Source organism: Carlito syrichta, unplaced genomic scaffold (assembly GCF_000164805.1).
Source record: "Carlito syrichta isolate Samal-C Ts95f unplaced genomic scaffold, Tarsius_syrichta-2.0.1 Scaffold307020, whole genome shotgun sequence".
NCBI classification, from domain to species: domain Eukaryota; kingdom Metazoa; phylum Chordata; class Mammalia; order Primates; family Tarsiidae; genus Carlito; species Carlito syrichta.
The window spans coordinates 39,637-53,575 of record NW_007251116.1 but is presented as its reverse complement, the minus strand read 5'-3'; the positions used below and the strand labels follow the sequence as shown (position 1 = coordinate 53,575).

The 13,939-nt window shown below is 39.6% G+C and overlaps 1 protein-coding gene across 1 annotated transcript; it reads right to left on the bottom strand.

Annotated features, from left to right (window-relative positions):
* Window positions 1–2,242: 2,242 nt before the first annotated feature.
* On the bottom strand, window positions 2,243–12,619 carry ZNF300 (zinc finger protein 300). Its single transcript, XM_008063743.1, has 4 exons — window positions 12,580–12,619; window positions 6,620–6,746; window positions 6,251–6,377; window positions 2,243–4,821 (listed from the first exon to the last, which is right to left on the bottom strand). The coding sequence occupies exons 1-4, from the start codon at window positions 12,595–12,597 to the stop codon at window positions 3,279–3,281; spliced, it is 1,815 nt and encodes a 604-aa protein (XP_008061934.1). The 5' UTR covers window positions 12,598–12,619; the 3' UTR covers window positions 2,243–3,278.
* Between the last annotated feature and the right edge of the window lie 1,320 nt (window positions 12,620–13,939).

Genomic DNA, 13,939 nt, shown 5'->3' with positions numbered 1-13,939 from the left:
TCTTGCCCTTTTCCCAAACATTAAATCTGATATTAACTGTAGGTTATCTACGTATATTCTTGAATAACTTGAGAAAGCTGCCCTTTGTTCTTAGTTTAGAGTTTTTATTCTAAATAGATGTTGAATTTTTGTCAATTTTCCTGCAAATTGAAATGTGAAATGACCATATGGTTATTCTATTTTAGGCTACTAATATGATGATTTCCATCAGTTGGCTTTGTATGTTGAACCAACCTGGCATTTGTGAATTAAAGTACGCTTGGCCATTATGTACTTTTTCAAATTTTACTGGATTTGATTTGCGAATACCATTAGGATTGTTTGTGTTCATGTTTAGGGGAAATGTTGGTCATTTTTGTTTGTTTGTTTTTCCTATGTCTCTGTCTGGTTTTAGCCTCAGGGTAATGCTAATCTCATAAAATATGTCAATGAGTCTCTTCCCTTTCATTGCTTATATTGGTTATCACACCTTATTCTTAATCTGTAAAGCCATGGGATTACCATTTGCATTATTTTTAATTCACGATTCTTTTGTTTCTCCTCGTCATTGTGTTTTCTATTCATCTTTCCTTTTTTCATCATGTCCTTTTTACTTTCTTGCAGTTTAATCCACAACATTCCTTATTCTAATTTATTGAGACAGATGCTTAGCTATTTTCAGGGTTTCTTCTTGCCTGATCTTCCTTATTGCTATACATTTCCCTCTATTACAGGTTTGGGTAGATTTGATTTTGTGAATGGTAATAGTAAGCTTAAGTCTTTATTTTTTCCATACGGGTAACTGATCCAGAGCAATTATTTTGAAAGAACACCTTTTCCCCACTATTCTAGAGGGCCACCTTTGTCATAATTTCAAGTATCAAATGTCAGTTCTGGATCTTCTTTTACCATTGATCTGTTTGACTACCCCATATGTAACACCACATAGTATTAATTACTGACATTTTACAGGAAATCTTAGTGTGCTAAATTTTCTAAATTTGTTATTCCAAAAGGTCTTACCTATTCTTGCCTTCAAGCATTTCCACATATAATTTTAGAACCAAACTGTTAGATGATTTTTTTGGGGGGTTGGAGTCTCACTCTGTCACCCAGGTTGCAGGGAAGTGGTGCATACTCACCGCCATCAAAGCCTCGACCTGCTGGGCTCAGGTGATCCATCTACCTCAGCCTTCCGAGTAGCTGGAACTACAGACGCACACCATCATGCCCAGCTAGTTTTTTGTGATTTATTGTAGAGATGAGGTCTCACCAAGTTGCCCAGGCTGATCTCGAACCCTCAGGCTCAGACAATCCTCTCACCTTGGCCTTAAAGTGCTGGGATTACAGGTTGAGTCACTGCACCTGGCCAATTGTAAGATTTTTTTAAAAGCTTACAGCAATTTTTATATGGAGTATTGGATATTTGGAAAACTTATGCAACATTATTGAGGAATGTTGAAGAACATGACTAATTTTATGTGTTAGACACTGTCAGGGGCAATTATAAGATCTGCTGATAAAGAATTATGAAGACAGAGCATCAGAGTAAGCCTGATAAAGAATTATGCAAAACAAGACATCGAGCAAACTCAATGTAACTACTGATGAAAACTGAATATCTACCATTTACTAACAGGAAGATGATTTATAACAATGATAACTTTAATTTGATATAGAGTTCAAAATCCACTACAGCTCTGTAGCCAGGTGCTGGCTACCTGCAGGCTACACAGTATTTTTACTGTTGTCCAATAATAAAATGAGCTGATGCTATATTTATGAATAGGATCGCTCATTTGGATTTCAATTTCTTTTCCCACTCCCAAAATATACATCAATCACTTTGGGGGAAAGTGACATCTTTAACATGGAGTTCCCACATCTTTCTCAGGTCTACCCTCACCCCTGCAGAGGTTTTCACCCAGAGGAGTCCCACCTGTTCACAACAGAATTCAGCCATGCCGGAAATGTGAAGGAATCAAGCAGGATACCCTGTTTATCCCACAGATGTCCTCATCCTTCCCAACCAGTATGTTCTCCTGCAGGGCACCTCCAGAAGGGTGCTCATCAAAAGCTGTTCATGGAGGAATAGGTGGAACCTTGGAAAGTAGGGAAGGGAACAGTTTGGAGATCTCCAGTTCTCCAGTCTATGCAGGAATGGCTTCTCACCCAAAAAGCCTTCCATTGTAACTGTCTTTAGTTCCCAGAAAAAAGTTGGGGCTGCAGGGCAGGGGTCAGAAAGGAGTGAAGAAACATTAGCCAGGGTCTTTATGTGCAATCACGGTGGTTTATAAGTGCATGTAAACACAAATTAAAAGTATTAAAAATGATAATCTAACAGCAAAAATAAGGCCACCAGAGTCAGAGACAGTAAAATGGGCCAGTCATGGGGTGGGCGATCAAAAGCAGAGCATCCGGAGGGCAAAGAAAGTTCATATGTGGTTTTACACATGAGACTCAGCATCCTGTTGTAGGAGAGAGGAAAGATTTTAAAAGAACTAATATTAACTGAGAAATGTGCTCTATGTTGTACTTTTATCTGCTGATCAAAAATATTAAGACTGGTGAAACAGTCTTGCTGGAAGTCACTTAATCTGTGAGTTGTTGAGCCAGGATTGAAACCCAAGAGCATTTGGCTTCAGTAACAAAGTCTTTCTACCACAACAAGTTCCCGGTTGTGGAGAATAAAATGGAGATATGTTCAAAATGCGTCAAATTCAAGGTCCCGGGCCCTTCCAGAAGCAGGTCAATGTATACACTTAAGATGGGAAAATGCATACATGCCAACTTAACTGAATCTGATGAACCCAATCTTTCCATCTTTGTATAAGAATATTACATGTAGCTTTAGAGGTCATGCTCAAGCCAATTTTTAAAATGAGTTTCTAGGAGTTGATGTTTTACTTTCTTCTTTACTCAAGTTTTCTTCTATGTTTATAGAAAATTACTGTGTGGCCACAATTATACCAAGCTAATATTAGCTATTTTGCATTGTCTGATTATGGTTAGGTAATATAATAAAAAACATGTAACTTGACAATATTTTGCATATATGGCTTGCCCTACTGATCATTTAGCTCATAACTTTAAAAGCTTTATATGCCATGTTAAAAGTGTCCTTCATATATAGAATTATTTTCTATAATCTTTGCTGAAAAACGCATCGCCACACTAGAACCATAAAGTCCCTTACAATTTTATCTAGAGCCGCCATCCCCAGGTTTACCAAACTCATCAGGTTTCTAGTAATTATTAAGGCTTGAACTAATACTGAAGGCTTTTCTGTGGTCAGTGGATTACGACTTTACATCTGTATGAATTCTCTGATGTACCGTGAGTTGTGACTTCTGGATGAAGGCCTTCCCACATACAGCACACCGATAGGGTCTTTCCCCAGTATGAATTCTCTGATGTAAAACAAGGTCTGACTTCTGGGAAAAGGCCTTTCCACATTCTGCACATATGTAAGGTTTCTCTCCTGTATGAATTCGCTGATGCCCTGGGAGGTGAGATTTCTGAGAGAAGGCTTTCCCACATTCAGTACATATATAAGGTTTTTCTCCCGTGTGAATTCTCTGATGTCCAATCAGATGTGATTTCTGACAGAAGGCTTTTCCACATTCACTGCATTTGTAGGGTTTCTCCCCAGTGTGTGTTCTCTGGTGTATGATGAGCTGTGACTTCCGGGAGAATGTCTTCCCACATTCGGTACATTCATAGGGTTTCTCCCCAGTATGAATCAACTGATGCGTAATGAGTTCTGTCTTCCTGCTGAATGCTTCCTCACACTGAGCACATTTGTAGGGCTTTTCACCGGTGTGAATTCTTTTATGTATAATGAGGTGGGACTTCTCACAGAAGGCTTTCCCACATTCGGCACACTCATATGGCTTCTCTCCAGTGTGGGCTCTGTGATGTATAATCAGCTGTGACTTCTGGGAGAAGGCCTTTCCACACTCTCTACATCCATATGGCTTTTCCCCAGTATGTATTCTCTGATGTATAATGAGGGGTGATTTCTGGGAGAAGGCTTTCCCACATTCACTACACTCATATGGCTTTTCCCCAGTGTGAACTCTCTGATGTATAATGAGGGATGATTTCTGAGAAAAGGCTTTTCCACATTCAGAGCAATCATAGGGTTTCTCCCCAGTATGAGTTCTCTGGTGTACAACAAGATGAAACTTCTCACTGAAGGCTTTTCCACAAGCACCACAATCATAAGGTTTCTTTCCAGTATGAATTCTCTGATGTACAATGAGCTGTGACTTCTTAGCAAAGGCTTTTCCACATGTGATACAGACACAGGTTTTCTCCCTAGTTTCAACATTCTGATATTGAACAAGGGATTGTTTATTGCTGAAAATGTTTCCACACTGATTATCATCATGGGGTATTACTCCATTGTGAATTTTCTCAAGATTAGAATTGGACTCATTGTGCTTAGATGATTTTCCACATCCAAAATTCTCATCATGGTTTTTTCTTGAATTGCTCTTATTACAACTAGGTAGGTCAATATTCAGTTTTAAGTTGCTTTTTAAAGCATCATATTTATGGAGTCTCTGTCTTGATGTCTCTAGCTCTATGCACTCTTGAAATACTTTCCCCAGTGGATCACATTTATGGCCTGATGCCTCAGTCACCGTTTTGCTGTTGATGAATGTGATTTGCCTGAAAAATTTGTCTTGGGTTTCCTGACATCTCTGCAGCTGGTCATCACCTTGACAGACTTTTAAAATGGAGTACAATGAACCAGCCTTTGTGACTCCTTTCAGCATCTTATTATGGAAAGAAACTTTCCCCAGAATACATGACTGGGAGTTGTGACGGTTACTCCTCATGTCTAAAATAAGAAAAGATAAAATTAAAGAGTCATCACAAGAGTCAATAAACGGAGGGTAGAAAAGTAGAATAAATGGATGGAGACAGGTCATCTCAGAGGATAGTATAGCCTACAGTGTTATCAGATGAACAGATAGACAAAGCTGTTAAAGACAGATACTCATGTGAAAACTACACCTGTAGGAGGTAGGAAAGCGTCTGGGTTCTTACCACTTTATTCTTGAATTATCCTTCTAGAATCTTCCATTTCCTCTACTTTCTGAACAGAAACCCTTTTCACCTTCTGAATTCATTTATCTTACAAACCATTTGCTACACATGCCTATTAAATTGCTACCACTCCAAGAAACAAGGTGTCTTCTGTATTCAAAATACTTTAACCCTCCTCAGTCCATTTTTCCTAATTAACAACCAACACGAATAACAGAAAAAGTCAAGATCCAGGTACAGATTCAGTATTAGGGTCACATCGAGAATACATGCTTAAAGTCCATGTCTCCTAATAAACTACCCTTTATATGTGTCAAGTAAAACTAGCCAAATCCCCCAGAAAATCCTTATCTCCCTGACTTTAATATTCCGTTTATATTCTCTCTCTCCCACACTGTTGACTTGCCTTCACCTTCCTTTCGCAGCCTCATCAGCATTTATGTCATTCAGAACAGCTACAGCTGCATGTTCTGGAAAATGTCTTCTCAATTTCTACCCCATCTCTTTAGACTCTAATTTTCTCAGAACTTTTTTTTTTATTTATAAGTTGGAGTCTCACTCTGTTGCCTAGGCTGAAGTGCAGTGGCACACTCACGGCCACCGCAGACTCAACTTGCTGGGCTCAGGCGATCCTTCCACCTCAGCCTTCCAAGTAGCTGGAACTCCAGGCATGCGCCACCACGCCCAGCTAATTTTTGATTTATTGTAGAGACGAGGTCTCACCGTGTTGCTCAGGCTGGTCTGGAATCCCTGAGCTCAGGCAATCCCCTTGCCTCCACCCCCAAAGTGCTGGGATTATGGGTGTGGGCCACCAAGCCCAGTTTCTCTGAACTTTTAAAACAGTAACTTTATCTGACATTTAGTTTTGTACAGTCATGGATCTGGGAGTCTTATCTACTGAAGTACAACCTATATTCTTTGAAGGAATTTGTTTTCTATTGCCTTTAAAGTCCTTTCAAAAAAAGACACTAAAATATACAGACATTAGAGAAAGAAAAAGGTTCAACAAGAAGTAGCACTCCTCTGAAAGGCTCATGATTACTTTCCATTATCTATCGAATGCCTACTAAATGCCTACAACAATTATTTGGTGAATGCCCACTAAATTGTCAGCACAGGAGCGAAGAACAGGAGATTTCAATAAGGATAGAAACATAAGTTCCAGGCACCAATCAATTAAAAAATAAAACACACACAAATTGGTATTTCACACTTCCCTTGTCTCCCATCTGCCTGATCTTCACCTGGATAGATCCAATTTGGTCTGTCTCTCTTTATGATCCATGGTTCTTCTCCTTGTTCCAACTTGGAAATAACATCTGGTTTGGAAACGGGATACCCTATCAGAGAAATCATAGGGGAATTGAGATTGACTGCACCGAAGAAAAAAGAGAAGATACAGTTTCAGGTGGTCTAGAATAAAGTTGTCCAGTTAGCCCCCAGCAAAGTAATGGCCTCCATTTGGGAAGGCACGAAGTTTATAAAAGTCATTATGTATATTAGGAACCCCCTAATCATAGCAACTGATAAGGAAAGACACTTGATTGGACAACTCTGAGTCATTCGGAGAAGCTGTTCTTACCCATGGATACCAGGTGGCTGTAATTCTCTAGCATCACATCTCTGTACAGAGTCCGCTGTGCAATGTCCAGTTGCTGCCACTCCTCTTGGGTGAAATCCACAGCCACGTCCTTGAATGATACTAACCCCTGTAACAATACATTCCTGTTCAATCATTCTCACACAAAACTACACCCAAACCCAGTTCTGTATTATAGTTTTTGAGAAAAACAAAGCAAAATCCTGTCTTTAGCAAAAACAACCAGACAGATTAGGCAAGCAGAAGAGGTAAACCATAAAATGCCTATCAAACACGTATCGTAATTTCACAAATTATAAAGGCAGCGCCCAAGTAACTGGGAGGAAAATGGATTATTGGATGGATTCTTGGATGAATAGCAGTGAAACAATTGGATAGTCAACAGGAAAAGAATAATGTTGAAGAACTGTTATGGATTGAATTGTACTCCTGAGAATTAATATGTTGAAGCCCTAAACTCCAGGACCTCACAATAGGATATAACTTGGAAACAAGGTCACTGTAGACATAACTAGCCATATGAGGTCATCAGGGTGGATCCTAACCCAATATAATTGGTGTCCTCAAAAGGGGAAATCTGAACACACACAGATACACATAGAAGGAAGATGATATGAAGAGACAGAAAAATGGCCATCAATGAGTCAAGGAGAGAGGCCTGGAACAGAGCCTTCCTCATAGCCCTCAAGAAGGAACCAATCCTCCAGACACCTGGATTTTGACCTTCTAGGCTCCAGAACTGTGAGATAAGATATTTGTAGCTTAAGCCACGCAGTTTGTGGTACTTTGTTATGGCAGTCCTGGTAAACCAGTACACCATATCTTATGCCTTGGGGAATAAAAGCACATTCTGATGGAACAAAAATTTAAATTCTAGTACTAGAGACCATAAAAGTAACAAAATAAAACACGGGAGAATTTTTACTAATAAATATACAACAGAGAAGGTCTTTTGTTTTTTTTGAGTTGGAGTCTCATTCTCTCGCCAAGGCTGAAGTGTAGTGGCATGCTCACGGCCACTGCAGCCTCGACCTGTTGGGTTCAGGTGATCCTTCTGCCTCAGCCTTCCAAGTAGCTGAAACTACAGGCACATGCTACCACACCTGTTTTGTTTTTTTTTTATTTATTGTAGAGATGAGATCTCACCAAGTTGTCCAGGCTGGTCTCAAACCCCTGAACTCAGACAATCCTCTTGCCTCGGCCTCCCAAAGTGCTAGATTACAGGCTTCAGGCACCACGCCTGGCTAAGAAGATCTTTTTAAGTACAAAGAATAACTACATTTAGAGAATTATAGAATGTCAGAGCTGTAGACCATTAACCTAATCTTCTCATTTCATAGGAAAAAAGATTTTAGCTTTCCCCAAGTTCAGAAGCTCTCTTATTAAGTGCAACAGCCAGTAATATAATGAAATACACCAATTACATTAGAAAAAAAAAAACCCAAATAATAAACTTGAAAAAAGATGCATTAATTAATGAAGAAAACCACATTAATGAAGAAAACATATGAGTTACATGACATCAACAAAGAATTTGGGTAAGAGTAGAGCTATAAAATATCTCTGGAGGGAAAACTGACTGTTTTAATTATGTCACCACTATCCTCACAATAGTTATCATCTAATAACAAATCAATCTAATAGTCATTTGTAATATTTTAAATATTTTCCCCCTAAATATTCCATTGTTACCAAACATTGCTTTCAGAATGAAAACAAAATTATTTCAGATATGAACAATGCCTGCTTAAAGGCTTTTTTTGTCTCCTTGTATACACAATCAGTCATTTCATCTCGGTCTTCTCAGTTTCAAGTGTTCTTTCCTCCTACATCAAGTTCTACATCCACACCATCAAGCTGTCCAACATTTAGTCTGCCCATGACAACCCTATTCATTTTCTTATTCTATGTATGAGAAAACTGAGAATTATGATGGTTAAGTAAATATCTGTGAAAGGGTACACACTGAATATGACTGATTAACTCTCAGATTAGATTTATTCTAAGTTGTTAGCCTAGTTCTTGACGACTGCCATCCAAACTGCCTCCCTGACATTGTAAACAGCACAATCTTTTCTATTTTATCACTTCAATGTCACCCTGAGTCAATCTTTTATTCTTTTTTTGAGTTGGAGTCTTATTCTGTTACCCCAGCTGGAGAGCAGTGGGACGCTCATGGCCACCGCAGCCTTGACCTGCTGGGCTCAGGCAATCCTTCCGCCTCAGCCTTTAAGTAGCTGGAACTAAGTCAATCTTTTCATGAAGCATTTTCTACTTTAGTTTCCCTGAAATTCTCAGCCTTTCTAAATCACTCTGCCCTTTTTACCTTTACAAATGCTGCTTCCTGGCCTCACCCTACTTCCCTCACGAGCCAAAGTTCAATCGTTGCTTCAACCTAGGCCTTACTTCCTTGAGAAGCTGGTGATTCCCCACTCTCTGCACTAACAGTAACTGCTCCCACATTTGCTGTAGAGTTTTTACATGTCAATGTTGGTTCCTACATCTCTTTAACCCATTTTCTCTGCAGTCATCTCAGAAGAAAACCATGCCTAAATATTCTCAAGATACTCAACAGCTAGCCAGTGCCTATGATACAGAGTGAGTGTGTAAAAACACAAAAAGGAAAATAGATAAGATTTAAAAAGAATAAAATAAGTTAAAAACTCATATTTATTAAAAATTGTTTTGTGGCCAGGTTCGGTGGCTCAGCCTGTAATCCTGTGCTTTGGGAGGCTGAGGTGAGTGGATTGCCTAAGCCTGTGGGTTCTAGACCCGCCTGGGCAACTTGGCGAGACTTCATCTCTACAATAAATCAAAAAATTAGCCAGGCGTGGTAGCACGCGCCTGCAGTTCCAGTTACTTGGAAGGCTGAGCGGAAGGATCACCAGAGCCCAGCCAGTTGAGGCTGCGGTGGCCGAGAGTGTGCCACTGCACTCTAGTCTGGACAACAGAGTGAGACTTCAACTTAAAAAAAAAAAATTGTTTTGTGCAATAGTCAATTACACTCCTTTGATCTGAAGAACAGTAACAAGAGGAAGATCATAGTGTGAAATGTAAAGGAAATTCATTCTCAGAGGAACATTCAAAGATCTTATAATTTCAACACTCTGACTTTGCTTTATTAATGACACTCAAATGCTTCAATATATTAAATAGGTATAAACTGTGTTAATTTTGAGAAAAATATAGTTGCACAATCAGTGGGAAATTGTATTTCTGCCATCTATCAACAGTTTTTATAGCTTGGGTGATTGGGGGAACAGAAGTACCATTGAAAGACATGAACAATGAAAGGGAAGTTGTCAGAGAGAGAAAGAAAGGATACGTGTGAAAGTGATGACTTCCCTTCTGGATGATATGGAAAAACTCTAAAGCCTTCTTCCTAAAGGAACAAGCAATTAGTTAATTAATTAGTCATAGTAGTTGGAGTCACTGGGCTAATAAAAAAATTCTGCTTTCTCAAAGCAGTGCTGTCTAACAGAAATATCAAGTTCACCAGGTAGGTAAGTTTAAATTTTCTAGGAACCACGTTCAAAAATTTATTTTTATTATTTATTTATTTAATTTTTTAAGAAACAGGGTCTTACTACGTTGCCCAGGCTGTTCTCAAACTCCTGGGCTCAAGCAAGCCTCATGCCTGGGCTTCACAGTGTGCTAGGATTTACAGGCATGAACCACTGCCCCGGCCAAAAGAATTATTTACAATAATATACATTTATTCTAAAATATAATTTTAACATGTAACCAAGCCTTAAAAATGATTGGTGAGCTTTTTTTGGAACTGTATCTTTGAAATCCAGTATGTACTTGCTACAACATATCTTAATTCAGACTAGCCAGCTTCAAGTACTTAATAACTACATGTGACTGGTGGCTACGATACTGGACAACATGACTCTAAGGATACTGACATCCAAAAAAAGAAAGATAATACTTCATCTTTTTGCAATAGAACTCAGCTGTTAAGGTCTACTGTAAAATGTACATAGGGCTCCAAATGTAAAAGCTGATTTCAAGATTTGATAATGACAATGATGATGATGTAATAACAGTGAACACTTAAATACAGCACAAACCACATCCTAGTTATGGTTCTAAGCATGGTTTGTACTCACCCAATTCTCACAACAACCCTGTGAGGATTACAATCTCCATTTTACACATGAGAAAACAATCCTACACAACCAGGTCACAAGGCTATATTATGCATGCAATAAAATAATAAAGGAGAACTCTATGACTGACATGAGAGGTATACAAAACCTTTATACTGGACACTAAGTTAAAAATGAGACTGCAGAATGCTTTTTATAACGTTATTTTTCCAAAAGAAAAGCACAAGAAAATAAGAGACATTCCCACATATTTGTATTGCTACATATACACATTTAGTTGTAGTAATACTCATATCAAAAAAGGTTTGAGAGGTTAGAAATAAAACGGTTAACACCGATTATCCCAGAAGAAGGCGAGTGTAAGTTCAAAGGTCCCTTGGTTTTAAGTTTCTACCTTTTTATACAATCTTAAATGTTTATATCATACATAGCAAATGTTGGCAGCAAGAAAAAAACATATGGAACATCAGGGATCTTTGCCCTCCAAAGATTTGCCGGATAAATGTGATAATTGCTTTTTCAGAGAAATATGTATTTTAGAAGACCATTCAAAATGTGCCTATCCCAGTTATGGAGATTTTCTCTCTCGACAAAGCTGGACTATAGGAAGCAGCTGTAATCAAGCTTCTCCTCTAAAGCAGGGGTCATATGTTGTCTGCTGTAACTACTCAACTCTGTCATTATAGCTTGAAAACAGCCAGAGACATGTAAACAAATAGCCTGGCAGCGCTCCAATAAAGCTTTGCTTATAAAAACAGCTGAAGAACTGGATTTGGACCAGGAGTTTGCCAACCCCTGCTCTAAAGAACAAAGTTTAAGCAGTTGGACTATGACATCATGATGCCTTCCCTCTGAAAAAGATAATTTTAGGACCTAACTATAAGAAATCATTTACCTAAGGCGTATTGGTGAGGACACTGTATTTCATCTCCTAGAGTAAAACCCCAAAAGGGATGTGTTTTAGTCTTGTATAGCAAGAATTTTATTTATTTATTTATTTATTTATTTTGAGTTGGAGTCTTACTCTGTCACCCAGACTGGAGTGCAGTGGCTGCTCCCAGCCACTGCAGCCTCGAACTGCTGGGCTCCGGCGAACTACAGGTACACGCTACCATGCCCGGCTAATTTTTGATTTATTGTAGAGATGAGGTCTCGCCAAGTTGCCCAGGTGGGTCTCGAACCCACGGCCTCAGGCAATCCACTCAACTCAGCCTCCCAAAGCGCTGGGATTACAGGCTGAGCCACTAAGCCCGGCTGAATTTTTTTTTTAAACTATGGGACATTTATCTTTCTCTTAGGAGAATGCAAATCCTGGAACTGATGATGTGTGCAAGATCGGAAAAACTGGTACATTAATTTACAAAAATAGTTTCAAGCCAGGCTTTCTACATATTACTTGGCAACTTTTTCTAGGTCTTGGTCTTTATTCTTGCTACCTTTTCCCTAATCCAAATTTTAGCAATCATTACTTTCCATTTGGTTGTATGGAAAACCAAAGGGAACTCTTTTTTTTTTTTTTTTTTTTGAGTTGGAGTCTCACGCCATCGCCTAGGCTGGAGTGCAGTGGCACACTCACGACCACCCCTGCATCAAACTGTGATCCTTCTGCCTCAGTTGTCTGAGTAGCCGGAACTACAGGTGCGTACTACCATGCCCGGCTAATTCTTTTTTAATTTATTGTAAAGACAAGGTCTTGCCAAGATGCCCAGGCTGGTCTCGTACCCGCGGGCTCAGGCTATCCACTCATCTCAGCCTCCCAAAGTGCTGGGATTACAGGCTGAGTCACCCAGCCCGGCCGGAAGTTTTTTTTTTAAAAAAGCAGCTCACCTGGGACTTCATCATCATTTTCTGCTCTCTTCCAAAAGGGCAGGTATCTGAAAAAGCAAAGAGTGATCAGAAGCAAGTTTTCATAGCCCAGACCCAGGGTTCACCAGTCTAGAAACAACCACCACCAGAAGTCAGGGGATAACAGGCAATCCTGTGGGAGAAGGTCATTCATTGAGAGTTACAGAAGCCTCAGCAAGTACCACATGAAGGAGGCAGCGACATCTCCTCCTCTTGTGTCTGTCATATGATCACACAATTTCCTGAAGTTTTTTATTGGCTATACATGAAAATATACTTCTGGTCGATTTACTAATGACTTATTGCTTCGCCTGGGAACCAGCAATCCTATTTGTAGAATTATCAAAAGGCAATGAATCATGGACAGAGATAAAGATTTGATCGTAGCTGAAGTTCTCTGGTAATAAGAATAGAAATGATGAGGCTGGGTGTCATCTGTCATCTCAGTACTTTGGGAGGCTGAGGTGGGAGGATCCCCTGAGCCTAGGAGTTTGAGGCTACAGGATGCTATAATTGCACCTCTGCACTCCAGCCTAGGTGACAGAGCAAGACCCTGTCTCTAAAAACAAACAAGTAAACAAGGAATGGCCAAATGGAAAACTGAGGAAAGCATTTCTTTGTTTCCCAGAAAGGACCAGCAGCTGAATTCCCATAATCTTCCAAGAGCTTTCTTGTATTTTCCCCCAACTCAGCAAACTCGCCTGCCAAATCAATATTCCTGAACTAAAATGTTAATTTTAAGATGTTTTCTATTTAAATTTTTATTGATTTTTAACAGGGCTGTTGTCTGCATACAAAAGTGTTGTAAAAGAGAATACACTACAGTGCAGGAAGGTGCATACTCAGGAGATGCCTCCCAGCCCCAGGAGACAGGGATAGGGCTAAACAGGGCTGAACTAGTTCAGAGTAAGTGGGGTTCCCAGGACAGGGAGAGTAGTTTTTACCGGGCATCCTGGGCTTTATCAAGACAGATCTGGAAGGAAACAGGAGAAACAGTCATTCTCATCTCTGGACATCCAGGAAATGCTCAATAAATGTTTCTTGAATAAAATATAAAATGATTTCAAGAAACTTAGAAAGAAGAGGAATGAAATAAAACTTTTCATAGTAATTCCACCCCTTTGATGTCTGGTCTTCTTTTGTTTCAATGATCATTTCTGAAGGGAGCACCATGCTATGGTGGACAGAGGCAATGGTGGGCAGAGGAAAGATGTGAGAAGGGGCTTGACTCTAAGAACTCAGCGGTGGTCTATGAGCGGTGGAAATTTAAGGTAAGAAAAGCCCGTCCCAGTGATCTGCGGCTGACCCCGTGGCGCCCTGACCCCACGACTGTCCTCTCCAA